The sequence below is a fragment of the Rhea pennata genome, chromosome 2 (assembly GCF_028389875.1).
Source record: "Rhea pennata isolate bPtePen1 chromosome 2, bPtePen1.pri, whole genome shotgun sequence".
NCBI lineage: Eukaryota > Metazoa > Chordata > Aves > Rheiformes > Rheidae > Rhea > Rhea pennata.
The window spans coordinates 147,574,367-147,588,889 of NC_084664.1; the positions used below are offsets into that span (position 1 = coordinate 147,574,367).

General features: G+C 39.6%; 1 protein-coding gene across 3 annotated transcripts in view; it reads right to left on the reverse strand.

Moving 5' to 3' along the window:
- Positions 1-14,523, reverse strand: part of CSMD3 (CUB and Sushi multiple domains 3) — a 683,676-nt gene that overhangs the window by 327,804 nt on the left and 341,349 nt on the right. For all 3 annotated transcript variants that reach the window (XM_062568389.1, XM_062568388.1, XM_062568387.1), the window contains one exon: positions 13,167-13,279. In XM_062568389.1, coding sequence (XP_062424373.1) covers positions 13,167-13,279 — 113 coding nt within the window. The remainder of the gene's footprint in view (positions 1-13,166; positions 13,280-14,523) is intronic.

Sequence of the window (14,523 nt, forward strand, 5' to 3'; positions counted from 1 at the left end):
TCGCAAGGGGGAATTTCTTCCCTGTGAGAGTGACGGAGCCCTGGCACAGGTTGCCCAGAGAGGTTGTGGAGTCTTCTTCTGTGGAGATCTTCAAGGCCTGCCTGGACACAACGCTGTCTAACATGCTCTAGGTGACCTTGCTGAGCGGGGAGTTTGGACTAGATGATCTCCAGAAGTCCCTTCCAACCTTACTGATTCTTTGATTCTATGATCTTACTTTTCTAGCTGTTTCTGTGAGTGTGTAAAGCAATAGTGTAAAGTCTGAATCATTTTAGGATGTATATTCATAGGAAAAGAGCTTGGGAAGGGGTACTCGTATCACTTGTTATGGGGCCGCTTTAGAAGATCTGGCTCAAAGTGAAGTGTTCGTAAGAAAACTAAGGAACATGTGACTTCTTGCTTTAAATAACCTTGTTCCCGTAGAACAGAGTGGCAAGCACAGTGTCGTTTTTTATAGAGTTCCAAGGGGAATTTGAAAAGCTACAGAGATGTAAACCTGAGATCTGTACCAAGTTTTTAGAAATTATAATCAAGAATATATTCCACTGACATTTGGATAAAAATGACATCTGAAAAGCAGCATACTTTGTCTAAAGGAAAATCCTATTTTATAAGCCCATCAAGGTTTTCCAAAGAGATTAGGAAACTCGAAGACAGAGGAGATTCAGCTGACATGGACCACTTGCACTTTCAAAGGACATTTAAGGAAGTGCCTGATCAAAGGCTCTTACAAGCTCTGTCACAACAAGAAAGGCTTCTGGTGCATACTTGTTTAAAATATAGTTAATCAATGGCAAATATAAACGCTTAATGTTTCCATAGGAAGAAAGTCACTATGGGACTCCTGCAGTTCTTTATGCTGTTTGACAGCATATTCATAAACATGATGGACAAGAAGGTAAGCAGTAAGATGGCAAAATTTGTTGAAGATACTAGTTTACATCAAGTAGCAATGATGATAGCACTTGCAAAGAACTAAAGTAAGTTCCTGCAAAACTGAATAAACAGTAAAACGGTAGATAAAATGCACTGTTTCTTCTACTAAAGGAATGAAAAGGCATCAGATGGAGCTGGTAAACTTAAAGTGAGAAGAAATGCTTCTTCACCAGAACCTCCTTCCCATGAAGTATTCTAAATACTAAAAGTGTACATGGGTTCAAAGGTAAAGTGGATAAAATCATGGAGGAAAAAAATCTGTCAAGAGCTACTTAATATAAATAGATCTGACTCAGGAAGTCTCTGTGAACTGCTGAAGCCTAAGAAAGCATCCTGAGAAAGTATTACTATATGATTGCTTGCTCTCTCTTCCATATGTAATACTCAGCTAAGTGGATTTTCGGTCTGATTCTGTAGAGTTGTTTTTATATGCTTAAAATCTAGAGATTATAAACAGCAATTCTTTTATCTTCTAATACATTGCTTGATATATAGATTACTAAAACATTTGGATAATACTGACTGAGTAGGGTTTATTAAGCTTGCAGTGAGACAATTGTAGGCAGCAAAGCAGGAGGAGCAAGTAAAATGCAACACCAAGTTTCATATTGGCAAAAAGTTAACCAGGAAAGCATCCCAGGTTTCTGTACTGGATCCTGTTTAGCCTGGTGTATCAAAAATAAATCTGAAACGGTTGTGAGCTTGCAATACAAAGCTTGTAGATAACACAGCTTTAACAAAGACTGAAATTGATACAAAGAAAGTTGTGTTGTGTATGTGAAGCTCTGTACGAATATGTGAACAAATCATGAGGCTCACAATGTTTAAAACCTAATTTAAATTTAAATTTGTACCAGCTTAGGAAAGGGAATTTGCCATTACTGTGAAGCTCAGCTTGTTTTGCTGCATAAAGACCAGCATGGAAGATATTAGAATCCCATTACATAAATCAGTGGCATGATCCCATCTAGTTACTGCACCACAAAAACACACATGAACACACACAGACACACACACACAAAAAGAAATCTCTATGCATGAAGTATACAGAAGAGAATGTTACAAAGAATGAATGGGAATTACCAGAAGAATGGAAGTAATTCAAGAATTGAAACTGAAATGCATAAGACTGAACAGTTTAGAAAGGAGAGTTTTGACATAGATTTCATTCGTGACTTTACAGTGTAGGGAAAATAAAACAAGAAAAAGAAAAAAAATAGTTTATCTTCCTCCTTCCTAATAAAACTAGGTAATATTAGAAAAAAGTATTGTAAGATCCAAAACTACACTACAGAAACTGATGACAACACAATCTCAGAGTTCAATAACTTAATTAGTTTGTAAAAATTAGTCTGTACTATACACAAGAATTAAAGCTATGTTTTTTTTAAAGAAAGAAAAGATATAAAGAGGCATGGTTCATAGATAAGCTTTTCCCATAACCAGTCTAGAACAGATGAGCCCTTCCTGAAGCCTATATTATCCCATATATACCTTTCTTTGCCCATACTGCTGAAATACATGGTTCTAGATATTGTTAGAGGACTAACACTGGATTAAGCTATCTGCCTAATTTGGACCATTCAGTATTCTGTCGCCAACTGAAAAGCAAGTGTTGTTGAGCAGTCACTGAAAAAACATCTCCCTGTGACAAAGCTCTAATGCTCTGCAGTTTAGTGCTTTCTCCTAGGAAAACAGGCTGAAATACGGATGGCACAAAGTCCAGAAGGCTACCTCAGGCTACAGCCGTGCCCCAAGCATGCAGGCACCAAAACTCAAGTCACACTGGTTGAAGCAAGGTGTGCTTTGATGAGAAAAATCTTTGTAAATACTGGGAGCCAGAGTATAAATCTCGTATCTTAGAATGACTTACTTCATATAGGAAATCTAATAAGCAAATCTATTTTGCTTTCAATTCAATTTTTACCTCAGTCCTACCTAGCTAGCGCAAAATTTACCATCATACTCTAAGTAACCTTCTCCAACATGACTGTCTCTCATGCCATTAAAATTAACTATGGGTAAAACAACAACAATTAAAAAATTGTATAGAATTTATTCAGATAGGAGGCAGAGCTATCAGAAGACCCTACTTGGAAGATTTAAAGTTATTTATTAGCGTGTAGTTAGTTACTGGGCACAGGGGAGAGCATACAACTGTCCACTCTGGCAACTGCTCAGAACTGAGGGTGGGACACGAGGACCTCACAGAAACAGACTACTCTAAAGCTTAGATGTACTTCGAAGCAAGAAGCTCAGCTTGTCCATCTTAAGCTAATACAGGAGGTATTTGTACTTTACATTTACATGAATTTATTTTCTTTTTCCTATGAGCTAAAACAGTGATTATGTATTTTTATTCTGCAACCCAGTGAATTCTACAATAATCTTCTGGAAAAATGTATAATGTGTACTTTTACTATTCTGTCTATCCTTTCACATATGTCCAAAGTTATAAAAGGAAGCTGTTGTATACGAATGTGATTACATTTAAGGAGTTTTCATATATAATTTTCCAAGTACTACAATACACTACTAACTATATTCTCAGTCAGTTTTTGAGAAATGAAATAAAACTAACAAATGCATAATTCTTCAAAACCTTATGTTCTTAAAAAAATGAGACTATTTCTAGACTATTTGTTTTTTTAAAGCTATACCATATTTCTAACAGTATGTTTTCTATTTATCTATTCTATCTATTTATCTGCCCTACGAGGAACGGCTGCAAGAGCTGGGCCTCTTCAGCCTGGGGAAGAGAAGACTGAGGGGGGATCTGATCAATGTGTGCAAGTACCTGAAGGGCGGGTGTCAAGGGGACGGGGACAAACTCTTTTCAGTTGTCCCGTGCCAGGACAAGAGGCAATGGGCAGAAATTGAAGCACAGGAAGTTCTGCCTGAGCGTGAGGGGGAATTTCTTCCCTGTGAGAGTGACGGAGCCCTGGCACAGGTTGCCCAGAGAGGCTGTGGAGTCTCCTTCTGTGGAGATCTTCAAGGCCTGCCTGGATGCAACTCTGTCTAACATGCTCTAGGTGACCCTGCTGAGCGGGGAGGTTGGACTAGATGATCTCCAGAGGTCCCTTCCAACCTTACTGATTCTATGATTCTATTTTGTGCAGTTGGCTTCTTCCCCTCAATTTTAGACTAAGAAAACTCAGTTCCAGTGTTATATGTTGAGGACTGTCAGTTTCTTCACTATTTTTAGATGGAAACTTCCTTCCCCTTCTTCACAGCTTTAGGAATAAAAGTGCCACTGTATAACTATGACATAGTTTTCTGAAATACTGGCAGATATGAAGTATTAAGTTATCTTATTGCCAGTAGTAACTATTAATTTGTAGGGTTTCCTTTCATAGTATTGATCCATAAAGCCTACAAAACTCCAATATTTAATTATTTGCTGATTATATGATAATCACAGCCTGATCCCATATCCAAAAGAAAGACTAGGTAGTCAAATAATCAAAATTATGAACTAGAAACTTGAGATTTCAGAATCTTAAGTATTCCATAAGTTCATCAAAATATACAAGAAATACAAAATCTGTACATATGGATTTGAAACATGAAAGCATCTTACACAAATGTGAGCGAATAGGTAAAAATATATATGCCTTTACTGAGCCTAGGCTTGTATTTCTCTCCTGCCTATTCCTGATATTTATTGTGCTACTTTCCTCAGTAGGTTTTTCATTAGGGATGTTGGTACAAGTATTTCAAATATATATATATATATATACACATATGAATATATATATGTATATGTATTTATTTTTTTAAAAAAATCTCTCTTAAATGTTTGAATCATTATTTTACATTTCATATAATCATAAAATCATAGAATCACTACGGTTGGAAGGGACTTCTGGAGATCATCTAGTCCAATCGCCCTGCTCAACCACGGTCACCTAGAATATCTTAGACAGGGGTGCATTCAGGCGGGCCTTGAAGATCTCCACAGAAGGAGACTCCACAGCCTCTCTGGGCAACCTGTGCCAGGGCTACGTCACTCTCACAGGGAAGAAATTCCCCCTCACGCTCAGGCAGAACTTCCTGTGCTTCAATTTCTGCCCATTGCCTCTTGTCCTGTCACACGGGACAACTGAAAAGAGTTTGTCCCCGTCCCCTTGACACCCTCCCTTCAGGTACTTGTACACATTGATAAGATGCCCCCTCAGTCTTCTCTTCCCCAGGCTGAAGAGGCCCAGCTCTTGCAGCCGTTCCTCATAGGGCAGGTGCTCCAGACCTCTGATCATCCTCGTAGCCCTATGCTGCACTCTCTCCAGTAGCTCCATGTCTCTCTTGCACAAGGTAGCCCAGAACTGGACGCAGTACTCAAGATGAGGCCTCACCAGGGCTGAGGAGAGGGGCAGGATCACCCCCCTTGACCTCCTGGCAACACTCGTCCTAATGCACCCCACGATACCTACCATTGGCCTTCTTGGCCACAAGGGCACACTGCTAGCTCATGGTCAACTTGTCATCCACCAGCACTCCCAGGTCCTTCTCGGCAGAGCTGCTCTCCACAAGGTCAGCCCCCAACCTGTACTCGTGCCTAGGGTTATTCCTCCCAAGGTGCAGCACTCTGCACTTGCCCTTGTTGAACCTCGGGGGGGTCCTCTCCGCCCAGCTCTCCAGCCTCTCCAGGTCTCTCTGAATGGCAGCACAGCCCTCAGGTGCATCAGCCACTCCTCCCAGCTTGGTATCATCAGCAAACTTGCTGAGGAGGCACTCCATCCCCTCATCCAGGTCACTGATGAAAAAATTAAATGGGATGCGACCCAGTTCTGAGCCCTGGGGGACACCACTAGCCACAGGCCTCCAACTAGACTCCGTGCCACTGATGACGACCCTCTGAGCTCTGCCTTTCAGCCAGTTCTCAATCCACCTCACTGTCCATTTAAATAACAGTAAAGAGATCTACAGATTAAAACCATAAAAGGACTCCATAAACAACATTGTTAAGTCTAGAAGAGGCCAAAGATTTTTAATATTTCACAAATTCTTACTACGTTCTCTCAACTGGCAGATACACAAAACAGAATAAATTGTTGGTTCTGGTAATAACATAGACTGGAAATAATTTTTCAGCTGAAAACCTCTTAACTTAGAGAATACGAAAGTATTTAAGAATTCACTTTCAATGTTATTTCTGATTCTTTCTACTTAACTACCATGAGGTCTATTTGAAAAGGAGAAAGCAAACAGGAATAATACTTGTTGGGTCACATTCATGACAAATGATACAGTGCATTCAATTTTATTCCAGTTGGAAGGGATCTGACCTTCTATCTCACACCTTGAGCAAGTACACTATTTTGGGGGACAACAGGTAAAAGGGCACTGGGTAACAGTGTCCCACAGCCTCCTGTTCCTTCTCTTCTGTTCCATGCAGGACTTGGGACAGTCTATATTCTTGAAAATGTTTGTCAGGCTCAGATCTAAACAGCTACATTTAAGTATTCTTAAATTTTGACAAATCTTTACAAATTAATTACAAATCCTGATGGAATGGGATAGGCACAACTCTGCTACCTCTGTAGCTAGTTAGGACTTGGGATGCACAGACACAGATATTTAGGCATCAAAACATTTTAATGGGCAAGTATTCTGGCTATTATCAAGTATGGTATCAAGTACATTAATAAGTAATTTTCTCCAATGCATGACAATTTTTAGAGTGAAATAATAGAAGATACAGTATCCACACTATATATTAAAGTTTCAGTGTGCTTTAGTATTTTATTTTGGACAAGTTTTAGCCTGATACTGTGGACTGAATGTCCATCAGCAGTTGTAGGAATGCTGTTCAAGTGCCTCCTCTGAATCACCTCAGAGCAATCCAATTGATGCATTTCAAGATTGCTCCATGATGAAAACCAAAGCAAGGGGAGTTGGGATGACCAGAAGCTTCACTCCAAAAGCACACCGCTGTATCTACACTAAAATGCTAATGCGGATGCACTTTTACGTAAGCAGAAACTTGCAAGATCTATATATGTAATATATCTATTGCAAAATATCTATTTTTATAGATACAGTATCAGAATCTGTAGTTAGTTTTCTGAATCTTCGAATGGATAATGGCAATTGTGAGGTGGAAGGAGTCAAGCTCTAGGAATAGAATTTGATCTACTACATTAAAAAGAAATACAAACAGGTTGGGCATGCACTCTTAATTTATGTAGTCACTTAAATTGTCTGTTGGGGCCCTGTGTCTGGGCCTTGGCTATCTTGCAGGATTATAAAGAACTGAGGTAAGCAACAAGCCATTCAAAAGTCACCAAGGAGGGATTCCTTGAGGGCAAGAAGACTAAGAAGATAAGATAAGCAGACCCCTGTATTCACTGACAGGATATGCATCCAGAAAAGGAGTCAACCCAGCAGATAAGCAGATGCCTGTAAATCACTGACAGGATATGCAGCAGATAAGCAGATGCCTGTAATCACTCTCAGAATGTGCACCCAGAAGGGGAGTCAACACAACAGCCAATTAGAAACTGAGCAGATGCGCTTGGACAATATTAGACAACCAATAGAAATGCTTTGCGAGGCGCATTGATACATGAGCTTTTTAGAAAAGATATATAAATTAGGTAGGCAAAGGAATAAAGTTGGATTGAACTTGCATCACATTGATGTGTGTGTTCCTTCCTGTGCTTGCCAAGGATGGGCTGCGGCATCTGGTGACCCCGACGTGATCCTCAGAGACCAACTGGGGTAGTAGTGGAGCCGTAAGCGGGCAAGGATCCTGCATAGCCAGCGACAGTAGCTGGGCGCCCGAAGAAAGGCGGATTGTGGCCACGACTGACCGGTGAGTCAGGGAAGCAGGATGGGATTCGCTGCATCAGCGATAGAACAAGCAACACTAGAGAGCCTGCTGAAGTTGGCTCAGAAAACGGACACCCAGATAACGAAATCAGACTTAACTGATTTGTTACTGTGGTGCCGAAGAAAGGGGCTTATAGCAGAAGCCCCGCAAGTATACAAGCTGGAAGTATGGGAACAAGTCGGAAAAGAACTGTGGGAGAGCGTGCAAGTGGGATCTAAGGAGGCACGGTCGTTAGCAAAGATTTACCGACCGGTCCGACTGATGCTAGAACAGTTGCACGGAGAAGCGGCTGTTGCTGCTGCCATTCGCAGCGCCGTACAAAGTACTGACGAGGAGCAGGAGGGCTCGGGAGACTCAGAATGGACAGCTGTGAGTGGCTCGGGACCTCGGTATGAGAGGGCGCCTGACAATTATAACCTCAAGTGTCCCCTGCATGCCTGTCCTGTTTCCGTAGCCGAGAAGGAGGCTTGGGGGGGAGTAGACGATGATTTGCCACCCTGGGAAGGGGAGGACCGTCCGGCGTGTACCGCTCCCCCGGCGAACATGGACATTGATCCAGTAAAGGTCCCGCTGCCGGATGATGAGCCAGCGGACCAAGAGCAGCTGAGAGAGATTTGTCAAGAGCTCCGCGGCCAAGCCGACAAGATGACTGCCTTATTGGACCAGATGAAACACCTCGATCAGGGATCGGGACGAAGGGACATAAAGGCAGCATATAAGGCTGCCCATAACTCAATTGTAGAAGGGGCTGAGAACATTGAGAGACAGATCGACAAATTTGAGTCGGGTTTGGCGGTCGGTTGTGGGGTGGGTCGCGGGACAAAAGGGATAAATCCAGACGGGGTGTTGTCATGGTTGCAATCGGTGGTGCATGGCAAGGAGAGGGAACTGTTCGGCCCTGTGGGGAAGGGAGGCAAAGATGAGGTAGTGCCACCTCATGACCCGAATTTTAACCCTGCTACGCGTTACAAGGGCCTTATAGAGAATGCTAAGTTGGAGGGAGAGTTTCTGTTCACTCCTACGGCCATGCCAGTTATATAAAGAGTGGACAGACCAACATGGGAACCAATAGATAAATAACGATAATAATAATAATAATAATTATATATAAAAATATATTTATAATTATAATATTATAATTGTGATTATAAATATATTTATAATTTATAATAATAATATATAAATAAATATAAAAATAAATAAAAGGGATAGAGGAAAAGATAGCCGGCACTGAGGCTTATCGGTACCAAGAAAATTTGCCAGGGATAGAACTACGTGGATACCAGCCAAGTGGGTGCGGCCGTGGCTGACAAAGGAGAGAGCCGAAACAACAAATGCATTACAGGGTGCTGAAGCAAACCCAGAAGTGTTGCCTAAAGAAACATGAAGGCACAGCGGGTTTGGTGGTTGGGATTAACTGGCGTGATTCATGTGTGGTCATTAACGAATATTAATAAGAGAGAAAACATATGGGTAACCGTAGCTAATACAACAGGTCAGAAATCATTTTGCTTGAGCCTGCAGAGACCAGGAGATCCATTTCGAACTTGTTTAGTGGGAGTGCCAGTGTGGCAACCGGGAGAATTTCAAGGATTTATTGGAAATGTAACATGTCTAAACTTTACTACGGTCAACCAGACGCTGAAAACTCCGGGTTTGACTGATGCACAAAGAGATGGTGGGTGGCAGTGTGAGATTATAAAACAACTAAACTACACATTGCGGTCACCCCCAGAAGAATTAGATTTATTAGGATGCGTAAATGCCACAAATGGCACAAGAAACGGAGGATGGGTGCAATTTGAGCCCCTAAGTACAGAGCTTGACATGCCCAGTAAAACATGGGCATCTGTCGAGTCGGGATTGAAAGCAGACAAAGTAATGGGACAAACATACTCCAAATGCAATCTAACTGATAAGCCAGCGCGGCGATTGCCGCCCGGAATCTTTTTGATCTGTGGAGATAGGGCATGGAACGGAGTACCAGCAGGACCGAAAGGGGGACCATGCTATTTGGGGAAACTAACATTATTTCACCCAAATGTGTCGACAGTGATACAGTGGGCAGATAGTCAAAGGAGCCGTCAGAAGAAAAGAGAATTGCATCAATTAGACTGTAGCGAAGTGGGAGACCCTAAATTTTGGAGTAATCTGAGAACTCTTTTAACGAGCATGGTTTTTCCCGGGGCTACAGCAGCGCGTGCAATGACAACATTAAAGCAGTTAGCTTGTTGGACAAAAAATGAACTTAACATGACTTCCGACATTCTAGATCAATTATCTCAAGACGTAGCCAGCGTAAATCACGCAGTATTGCAAAATAGAGCAGCTATAGATTTTTTATTATTAGCGCATGGGCATGGGTGTGAAGAGTTTGAGGGAATGTGTTGTATGAATTTGTCTGATCATTCGGAATCTATCCATAAGAGAATAAAGGACCTAAAAGATGGGATGAGTAAACTGAGAGAGGAGAGTTGGGGCTTGGAAAGTTGGTTAAAATCGCTAGGTTTAAGCTCTTGGTTTGCTTCTCTCGTTCATCAATTTATGCTTATGGGATTGATTGTTCTGATGTTACTTGTATGTCTACCTTGTATATTGCAATGTCTGCAGCAGTCCATGCAGAGGATAGCTGACTCTGTTTTTGAAAAAAGAGGGGGAGGTGTTGGGGCCCTGTGTCTGGGCCTTGGCTATCTTGCAGGATTATAAAGAACTGAGGTAAGCAACAAGCCATTCAAAAGTCACCAAGGAGGGATTCCTTGAGGGCAAGAAGACTAAGAAGACAAGATAAGCAGACCCCTGTATTCACTGACAGGATATGCATCCAGAAAAGGAGTCAACCCAGCAGATAAGCAGATGCCTGTAAATCACTGACAGGATATGCAGCAGATAAGCAGATGCCTGTAATCACTCTCAGAATGTGCACCCAGAAGGGGAGTCAACACAACAGCCAATTAGAAACTGAGCAGATGCGCTTGGACAATATTAGACAACCAATAGAAATGCTTTGCGAGGCGCATTGATACATGAGCTTTTTAGAAAAGATATATAATTAGGTAGGCAAAGGAATAAAGTTGGATTGAACTTGCATCACATTGATGTGTGTGTTCCTTCCCGTGCTTGCCAAGGATGGGCTGCGGCAATTGTCCTTTGACATCAACTCCTAGAAATCACACACTTCTTTTAAGAAATTTTCAACATTTTTGGAAAGTCTTTCCAATCTTGATCCTACTAAAGGAGTCAGAGATACATCATAGTCTTGAATGTATTGTTCTAATTTAATTACACAGTTTTTCCCCTCTATACAACTGTACAAATAAAACTTCTGCTTTAACTTTTTCTGCTATTTAGGAAAAAATAAATATATATACATGAAATATATATATGTATATGTATATATAAAAGCTCCAATTCATATAAGCTAGTTCCAAAACCTCAGTAAAAATAATCTTTATTTTGTAAACCAGCTTCTTATACAAAATACTATCAACTTAGACATCTCTGTTCAGAGTCTAACATTGTTACCAGAAAGGATTTCAAATAAAGACATTTTATTTAAGGTAATACTGGCCTCCTGCTGGTATTTCTAACGAATAAATATGCCCCCTCGGGATCAAAACACAGGCAACTGATTCTGAAATCTAATCCCATACTCCAGATTTAAAAAAGAAACAAAAAGAACAGTGCCTATGAGACCGTATGAGTGTTCACACTTTCTGTCTCCTTCCACCTTTTCAAATTCAATTAATTTTATTCTTGCAGAACCATTGTTTCTAAGAACAAGTGTAACGCATGAATAAAACAAGACATAGCAGTACATAGTAAGATACTAACCAATAATCCTCTGCCCTCTGCAAACTAAAATTGTTGTGAGTAAAATTAATGTTACTAGAAAAGAATCATGTAGATAAAAGAAACAACTACTTGAGCTGTGCAAATTATTTCAAACCCAGATCTAAAAGAACTCCCTTTCCCACTTTGCCATTGTTCCAGTTTTGCTTTATTCACAACACATCCCATCTCTCTTTTTTTTTAAAAAGCCTTTCTACTAAACATTTCTCTTGCCCCTTTCAGCAACTGCTGTTATTCCCCCGGAATGTGGCAGTTCTCGTTTTTAAAACTACCATACTAGAGTAGTAATAAGCTCTTTCAATCTTAATCCACTACATCTGAATAGCAAGAATGCATAAGCATGCTTGCACTTGCATCATGTCATTATAGAGCTTAACATACCTGAGCAGTCAAAAGGAACTTAAGGACAGAAAAAACCAGCAATTTATATTGTGTAGCTTTACTCTCAAAAAGCCTTTCCATATGTCATTCCTCAGTTTGTTTTGGAGTTCTTCTCCTACTTTCGCTCTACTAGCTACACTCTATTCCTTGCCCTATTCACTTGCCATCGTTCCATTCCTTTCAGAGATATCAAGGATGATGTACCTCAGTCCCTCTCCTCCTTCTCCAAATTACTTGTTAAATCTTATTTATTTTTACTTGGCAATACAGAGCATTGCTTTGCACCGATTAAGCTATTCACCTCCCCTACCTAAATTTTTATGCGAAAGCATCAATAAATGTCAAAACACAAAATCCACTCCATTTCTAATGTATACAGTTATTAGTTTGACTTTCGCTTTTTCTCTCTCCCCTTTTGGTAAATAATTTTCATATAGTCTATTATCTGGTTTCAGTGGTAGACAAGGATGATGTCATTTTAAAAACTTATTCTAAGAAGTACACTAAACTAAGATGCTATATTTAATATAAATCTAATAAATATAACTACTTCTGTAATAATACAAAAAAAACCTTTTTATTCTTAAGTTTCTATCTGAAGCTGATGTTCATGCTACATAAAACTTGGAGGTTCTTCTAGAAACATCAAATAGCAACAGCTGTTTTATGTTACAGAATCGTTATAGATTAAGACAGTAAAGAACAACAGTATTATCTAAGTTTTTCTTTGTCTCGGCCCAAAATTCTGAGGTACTTCCAACCCTAGGCTTCTGTTATTTTGTTGTGGTAGGCATGATTATTTTCATTTCAAAGAATATAAGAAATACGTATTTTCTAAATGTATTTAGCTTTAAATAGTCAAAGAATTATTTTATTATTTTTCAACATGAAACAAATAACAGAAAATGAATATAAAACTTATGCCAATAATTCAATTGCTTTATGGACACTAAATAAAAATTAAGCAATTTCACAGGACACAAGTCCTTTAAAGACAGCAAATCTATTTTGAGTATTATTTCCTACTCAAATATCTTGCATTCTCTTCTTTCTAAAACCAACAGAACTATGAAAATAATGCATCTTCGAGTAAAAAAAGTAGAATATTTCACAATATTGGTCTTATTCTGGTATACTGTTAAATTTGCTTCCAATAACATATTGTTACCTTTGTAGTTAACTTTGAAACCAATTGAACCCACACTTTCATCGGTTTGAAGATGCAACCACATCTGATTGCTCATGCTCACAATTAAATCTGGTACAAAGCTCCCAGTTAACCTAGAGAAAGAAAAATTACTGTAAAGTCATTGCATTTTAGATGGTTTTCTTAACAGACATAAAAGCCAAGAAGGAAACTTTAATCATAGTCTCAAAAGACAACCATACCATAAACAAGTACAATTATAGGAAAAATCATATGTTAAATATTAAGCAACCAGATTAATTTTTGCTTTCTGTAAGCATTATTGATACTTTGATTGAAGACAGAAAGAATTTAAATAACTGTTGAAGAATTATTTTCTTTCATAGACCTTTTTTGTAATTCCTCCTGTTCAGCTCACCCCGAATTAGATACCTACTGGCTTGTTAGCTGATATAGCTCCCAGAGTTCCACTAGCTGCAGGTTGAACAGAAATGCATAAATTCAAGTCAAGCACTACACGGAATACAGTGAAGGATCTCACTTCACTTTCAGTTAGTAGTCCACTGTCTCCCCTGACCCTGAACCTTTTCTGGCAATCCTGCATGCATAACTCAAATCCTTGCAGGTGTATCAAACAGCACCAGGAGCTGATAATAAGGCACTGTATATCTATTCTTCAGGAACAGGGTTTCTCTGGTACTCAACTATACCACTTTGGAATACATGTATCCCATAGGAAGATTGCTCATGAAGAGCTTACTACTCTTAAATAACAATATTGCTATGAAGACCCCTGGATTCCCTAGACTCTCTCACCTCCCCTCATCACCTCTACCACAGCAATGGAGGAAGGTACGTGACAGTCTCAGTTGCTATCCATTCCTTCATTAACAGGAATACCAGATGTCAGAACTTTAAGTTTTGTCAGACAGTAATTAATAAGAGCTATAATTAAACCTGAGACTTTTTTTCTTTTTTAATAAGAAGAAACAATCTGCAGTTAATTTACTTGTTCAGAGTTCTATAGTGTTATATACAGTTATAGAGGTAGCTGGCCTCCAGCTCCTCTTCCAGCAGGACACAAGACTTCTACAACTTCTGGGTCTGCAAGACTTGTGAATAAATTTTAAGCCCCATAAATTATCTCAGCTGGTACAGGGCATCCATAGATAGGTACACAAATCACATCTTTTTTTCTACTTGTCATATTGTTATAATATAAAAATGTTGAAGTCAGTACAATCCCACATGTTCATTTGGTTTTCTGAATGATTCCTAAATGCTGTGACAGTAAAAACAAAGCATTTTGAAATCTGCAGTTTTACAAGTTACTTTTTTTTATTTTTTTTCCCCCAAACTTTGTCACAGTTGGTAAGAG